Source organism: Lycium barbarum, chromosome 11, assembly GCF_019175385.1.
Source record: "Lycium barbarum isolate Lr01 chromosome 11, ASM1917538v2, whole genome shotgun sequence".
Lineage (NCBI taxonomy): Eukaryota > Viridiplantae > Streptophyta > Magnoliopsida > Solanales > Solanaceae > Lycium > Lycium barbarum.
Window position 1 is genome coordinate 118,368,106 of NC_083347.1, and position 6,877 is coordinate 118,374,982.

A 6,877-nucleotide genomic window follows, 5' to 3' on the forward strand; every position below is an offset into this window, starting at 1 on the left:
ATCTCCTGTGAAGTTGTCAATGAAGGTTGGCCAGCCACCATGGTGGTCTGACCAACGGCCATGGAGGCCATAATCAGTGTATTTGAGATCTTGGCTTTAGGGTTTACATGAAAAAAGGAGGAGAGAGAAGAGAGCTTATTCGGGTACTTACCTTACATGTGAATATATATATATATATACTCCATGTAACTCTGACTTAATATCAATTACTACTTCTGCGTACAATGTATCTCCAACTTTTTCAAAACACAAATGATTCATCATGTTGAAAGTCTAGCAAAAGGAACGTGCTTAACACGGGTCAAAGTGGAAAAATCTTTCATTTCTTGGGGCACAGAGAAGCAAAATGTAAGTATATAGGAAAAGTCTATTCCAAATCCAACCACTCTTATTAAAGATACTAGCAATATAATTTTAGCCAAAAATTGACTGCTTAACACGGGTCAAAGTGGAAAAATCTTTCATTTCTTGGTGCACAGAGAAGCAAAATGTAAGTATATAGGAAAAGTCTATTCCAAATCCAACCACTCTTATTAAAGACATCTACTAGCAATATAATTTTAGCCAAAAATTGACCGACGAGTGGAAGCTGATTCAGAATTTAAAGTTTATGAATTTCTATATCAATCTCAAATTAATAAACAGTAATAACTGAGTTCATAATCAAATATTTATAGTATTTTAGTAGATATTTTAAAACTACTGAATACACATGGACTGTAAACACTCAAGTCAATAAACAGTAATAACTGAGTTCATAATCAAATATTTATAGTATTTTAGTAGATATTTTAAAACTACTGAATACGCATGAACTGTAAACACTCAAAGTCTTGCCCCTGACTATATAGACAATCTAAATTTCAAATCCCAACCACTCTTTTTAAAATCTTCTACTAGCAATATAATATGTTGCCATCATACGGGCGATACTTTAAAAAAAAAAAAAGTGTGCAGCCAATAATTGATCCTTTAGGCATTCAAAGTTTCCTATTTAAAGGAGCCCAAACCACACAATAAAATCATCCCAAAAAAAGGCAAATTGCTCTTTGAAGTCTTTTAATTTCACTTTAATCGTCATGGCTTTTAGTGCAACAAATTTGAGCTTGGCATTGAGCCTTATGGCTCTAATTGTTCTTGCAAAAGCAGATTTTAATGAGAAAGTAGAGCCAATTAACAATATTCTGGAGAAAAATTCAGAAATGTTAACTCAAGAATTTTGCATTTTAGGGGCTGTTGGTTCAGTTGTGTTCGAAGCCATTATGAGAGAAAGACGAATGGGAGCTTCTCTCATTCGTCTCTTCTTCCATGATTGCTTTGTCGATGTAAGTTCTTCATCTTATTCGAAAATTTAATTTATATATTTTGGTAGTGTAAAAGATTTTATACTATCGATGTACGTACTTAATATGTTACAATATCAGGTTATTGAACTCTCTCTTTTTATAAGCGGTTGGCTAGTAGTTACCTTTTAGGTGACTTGATAGTGTAAAATTTCCTTGGGAAACTGTTCTTTGGCTTATTGCTATCTAAAAATCAATTATGCTAGAGTATATTGATGTGTATATATATTCTTGCACTGCATGAGAACATACAGCTGCTAATACTAATTAGTGATAGAGAAGAAAAGTACTCTAAACGCTTCTTTTAACTCTTGAACTGAAATTTCGTTTGTCACACACTTAGTAGCAACTACCAATGTAATGGGGACATAAATTCTTCTAGAATAATGAGTACAATATCAAACTCACAAATTTACTGTTTCAGCAATGTTATCATGCAATTATGAGAATTTTGAACATGCAGCTTAGTAAGATAACAACACAGTGACATGCATGCTTCTTCTCTCTCTCTTTTTTTTTTTTTTTAAAGTTTATTTAAAAAAATATATTTTATCTTTAGAAATAATTTAATTTTAAACATCTTTACCCTTAACAAAGTGATTTATTGCCATAAAAATATTCATGACGTATTTTAGACCAAGATTATTTTCAAAAATCTTTCTTTCTTAAATTTCATGCTCAATTGAATATACACAATTACATGAGTAAGGGCGAAAAGAGTAATTCATAAGTACAAGCCTATTTACTTAATTCATTGCCCCTTATCTTAGAAAAGTACGTAGTTAGTAGCCTGTTTATATCATATCGTAATGTTTGTCGGCCTAACAGTAATTTGTGGTATGATATTATTTAATTAGGGATGTGATGCGGGTATTCTTCTAAATGATATTCCTGGAAGATTCCAAGGAGAAAAAACTTCACCACCAAATAATAATTCAGTTAGAGGTTATGAAGTAATTGATCAAGCTAAACAAAGGATTAAAACCATGTGCCCTGGGGCAGCTGTTTCTTGTGCGGATATCTTAGCACTTGCTGCTCGTGACTCTGTTGCTATGGTAAGTGTATCATGATCATCCATTTGGTAAAATTAATTTAATGAGTTTAAGTTTTATGCACCGGTTGCAAAAAAATATTTTCCATTTTAGTAATCTTTTGTCTTATTGTAGAAATTTTCTATGCTTAGTAAGTTTTTCGTTTCAACATTTTCATTTTATTCTTAATGGCATGCCTTATAAAATTGATATGTCATGTTTAAAATTATAAGATCTGAAGTTTATTATATCCAATTTTAATTGAAAGTCATCTTTATATTTTTAATGTCCATTTAAACTGAGATACATAAATGAAATAGAGAGAGTACTATTAATAATATCAGGTTAACACTACAAAGAAAAGTTAGATTTAGCTATCGAAGTTCGTTGTGAATATGTCGCTAAATAGCTCGCAGGTAACAATTTTTTTTATTTTTTATAATCCGTTTCTAATCCGCCGCTAACTGGGGGCGAAAATATTTTCCGTTTAACTACAAAAATTTTCCGTTGCAAATTCCTATTTTTAATAATAGTTACATATGAGGTAATTACATGTAAATTTTTAGTATAAGCTTTAGCTCATAATTTAATATAATAATACTTAACATGCTTCAATAAGTTAAACTATACTGATACTATAAAAATCTATTAGTATATATAGCTTAAATTCTACTAAAATTATGTGATATATATTTGCAACCGTGCAAGCTCTAGTAAATTAAAAGAAAGAACAAGCTTGGCCCTTAAAATGTGTCAAACTTTTTTCCTTCAAACACTTGTCTAGATAATAAGAATCAGCAGATCAATTTTTTCTCATGGCTATACAACTAAAAGAAGCAAATATGTTCAGCAATACGTAGAGACTTGGAGTAGTCAATTTCCTTATTAATTAGCGCACATTGAATTAAAGTAGATGTTGGTCGGTGAGGTGAAGCCAATTGTAATAAATAATGCACATTTACCTACTCCAGACAACTAGTGGAGGTCACAAGCAGCCCACTGCCTTAATCAAACGTCATCATCTGCCTAAGTTACTTCATTTCTAAAGTGGACATAATATTTCTTAATGTTGATGTGTATAGTACTATAGTCTTACGTGCTTATATTATATTTCTCCACCTTAAAAAGGTTAAATTAATTAGAGATATTTACAACAATCTTTTTCATGAACTTAATTATAGCTCAACTACTTCAAGAAGAATTAATCCCTCAAATCTGTACTGTCTTATCAACACCTATTGCTACGACTCAAAAGCAAATAAGTTGGGATAGACTTAAGAGGCAGATCCATTATTGAAAAAGGATTTAATATTTATGTTTTCACCGGTGAATCCATCACAAATTTACAACTATGTATGAGATCAAAATTCGGTTGATTTTACGTGCAAATGTCCCCTTTTTAGGTCACTTTTGAATTTTTGTCCATATTTTTAAAAGTTCTGCACATAGAGCCCTTGGAACTTACAAAATATTAGACCATTGTGTAATACCTAAAAAATTTTAGACCGTGGTCTAACGTTTTAGCTTATAAGATTTTCAGTTTTAATTTGCTCAAAAAGGATTTTTATACCGTGGTCCAAAAGATCCATAAATTACAAAAGAAATAAAAAAGAAGGTCATTCATTAAATGGTATTATCAAAACTTCATATATTTGTTGAAATTTTACTGATTTAGTTTTTACATATACTTTTATACTTCAAGCAAAAACTACTAGGTTAAGTTGACTCTGTCGGGACTATACTGTATTTGCCGGTTGTATACATCCTTACTATTCATATCACGCTCATTTCAATCCGATTTGGCAGAAGTATACTACGTCCACCTCTAGCAATATAACTCCTCGCTATTCATATCGCTCCATTTAGGCTTGTTTCAGTCTGAACTATGTCTAATCATATTTGTTACTATATATTGAATCAACAGTTGGGAGGAATGCCATACCCAGTGAGACTAGGCCGAAGAGACGCAAGAACTGCAAATTTCACAGGTGCATTAACCCAACTTCCTGCCCCATTTGACAATCTCAGCGTCCAATTAACAAAATTCAGCGCAAAGGGAATGTCAGCTCGGGAAATGGTCGCGTTAGCTGGGGCCCACACGGTAGGATTCGCGCGGTGTGTGACAATGTGCGATGACAACAACATTAACCCCGCTAGGAAATCGACACTAAATTGTGGTTGCCCTGTCAGTAATAATAACACGAACTTAGTACCATTTGATTTGACAACTCCTCAGTTTTTCGACAAGTTTTATTACGACAATTTAATCAGGAACCGGGGACTTCTTTTTTCGGACCAAGTGTTGATGGGATCTACTTCTACTGGTGATGTTGTTCGAGCCTATAATAATAATCCTGCTCTGTTCTTGCGCGAATTCAATGCTGCCATGACTAAAATGGGAGATTTGCCCCCATCTCGTGGCGTTCAGTTGGAAATTCGCGATGTTTGTAGCAGGGTGAATGGTAATTCCATCGCGGAAATGTGAAAAAAGAAAAAAAAAAATCCATAGAATTTCCAACTTTGTTGTTCCAGAATAAACAAACGTATGGCTTCTTGATAGTCTAGTTTGTTGTTTTATGTAAGTTGCTTGGCCCTCTAATATGTACCCTTTGTTTTTGGTTACACATGTAATACAAAATAATGGAAGTCTTTTTCCATAGTTGCATTAACTAGGAGTAGTACTAATTATTGCATTCGAGGAGTCAATAAGGATTTTCTTTACCACAAAAATATTTCAATTGTTAATCACATTTATGACCTATACTACTTATGTACTATTCAAATACGAAAATTTTATTTAAACAATTCATATTCGAATTCATATAATACATTAGGGGTTGTTTAGTTTGGGGGATAAGGGGGATTAGCTTATCTCTTGTTTGATAGGATCTGTTATTTCGGAATTAGCAAATCTCTGAATTGTTTATAGCACAAAAGCGGTATTATTTGTATCCCACGCGTCATGTGAGATAACAATATTGGGATTAGGAATCCGAATATTAGATAACCAAGAAGAAACATTTGACCTGAAATCAACAGAAACACTAATACAGCCATGAAATAGACACTAAGAGCCGGTTTGGATTGACTTATAAGTTGCTTATAAGCTGTTTTCAGCTTTTTTGAGTGTTTGGTTGGCCAGCTTAAAGTCATTTTGTGTTTAAAATAAACTCAAAAAAATAATTGAGCTCATTTGACTTAGCTTATAAGCTAAAAACAGCTTATAAGCCAAAAAAAATAAGTTAGATTATCCCAATTTATTTTTTTAGCAAACAGCTTATAGGCATAAGCCCATCCAAACAGGCTCTAAAGTGCAATTGTCCTGTCAACAATAACAGCACAAATTTAGTACCACTGGATTTAATGACTCCTAGTTTTTTCGACAAGTTTTATTACGAGGATTTAATCAGAACCGGGGACTTCTTTTCTCGGACCATGTTTTGATGGGATCTAGTTCCACTGCTGAAGTTGTTCGAGCCTATAATAGAAATCCTGCTTTGTTTCTTGCGCGAATTCAATGCTGCCATGACTAAAATGGGAGATTTGCCACCATCTAATGGCGTTCAGTTGGAAATTCGCGATGTTTATAGCAGGGTGAACGGTAATTCCATTGCGGACATCGGGACATGTGAAAAAAAAAAACTATAAAATTTCCAACTTTATTGTTCCAGAATAAACAAACGTATGGCTTCTTTGATAGCCTAGTTTGTTGTTTTATGTAAGTTGCTTTAGATGTACCCTTTGTCTTTCGTTACACATGTAATACAAAAAAAATAATGGAAGAGTATTTTTCCATAGTAGGACCATCGAGAAAATTTCATGGGTAATCATCCACGTTTGCGTCAATTTACTAGTGTATTATTTTTTGTTACTACATAAAAATTATTTTACGTTGCTCTGACGGTCACAAAAGTTACTTTGACCGCATTTGGTAAAAAGGCCACCTGATGTGTGAGTTAATGACAAAAATGTCGCTTATGTTTGAGGGTAAGTTCAAAATGATCCTTTAAATATAATTTTGAATAGTGTTAGTCCTTTAAGCTTGCAAAAGATAAGCACTTTTGAATAGTGCAAGTCCTTTAAGCTTCCTCAAATATTTAATAAATTTTGATTGTTTGAACCTGTGGTGCTTTGTTCTTGCGTGACTTCAATGTTGCCATGACTAAAATGGGGGACTTGCCGCCATCTAGCTAGTAGCAGTTGGAAATCCGCGGGGTGAATGGTAATTCTGTCGCGGCCATGTGAAAAATTTGATGGAAGGAAATTTAAAAATTCTTTGAAATTTTCAGCTTCTATTTTCCTAAATAAACAACGAATGGCGAGTTTCTTGATAATCTATTTTGTGGTTTAATGTAAGTTGCTTGGCCCTCATACGTATGTACCCCTTGTCTTCGATTACACACGTAATGCAAAATAATGGAAGTCTTTTTCCATAGTTGCACTATCAAGTATATATGTAATTATTGCATTTGAGGAGTCAATAAGGATTTTCTTTACCAAAAA

At 33.1% G+C, this 6,877-nt stretch overlaps 1 protein-coding gene across 1 annotated transcript; it reads left to right on the forward strand.

Annotated features, from left to right (window-relative positions):
- The first annotated feature begins 999 nt into the window (after positions 1-999).
- LOC132617365 (suberization-associated anionic peroxidase-like) lies at positions 1,000-5,043 on the forward strand. The gene is made up of 3 exons (XM_060332360.1): positions 1,000-1,325; positions 2,201-2,398; positions 4,299-5,043. The coding sequence occupies exons 1-3, from the start codon at positions 1,080-1,082 to the stop codon at positions 4,857-4,859; spliced, it is 1,005 nt and encodes a 334-aa protein (XP_060188343.1). The 5' UTR covers positions 1,000-1,079; the 3' UTR covers positions 4,860-5,043.
- The last annotated feature ends 1,834 nt before the right edge of the window (positions 5,044-6,877 follow it).

Coding starts and splice junctions, on each gene's coding strand:
- LOC132617365 (XM_060332360.1), top strand. CDS start 1,080: ATGGCTTTTAGTGCAACAAATTTGAGCTTGGCATTGAGCCTTATGGCT. Junction 1,326..2,200: donor TCCATGATTGCTTTGTCGAT/GTAAGTTCTTCA, acceptor TTATTTAATTAG/GGATGTGATGCGGGTATTCT. Junction 2,399..4,298: donor CTCGTGACTCTGTTGCTATG/GTAAGTGTATCA, acceptor TTGAATCAACAG/TTGGGAGGAATGCCATACCC.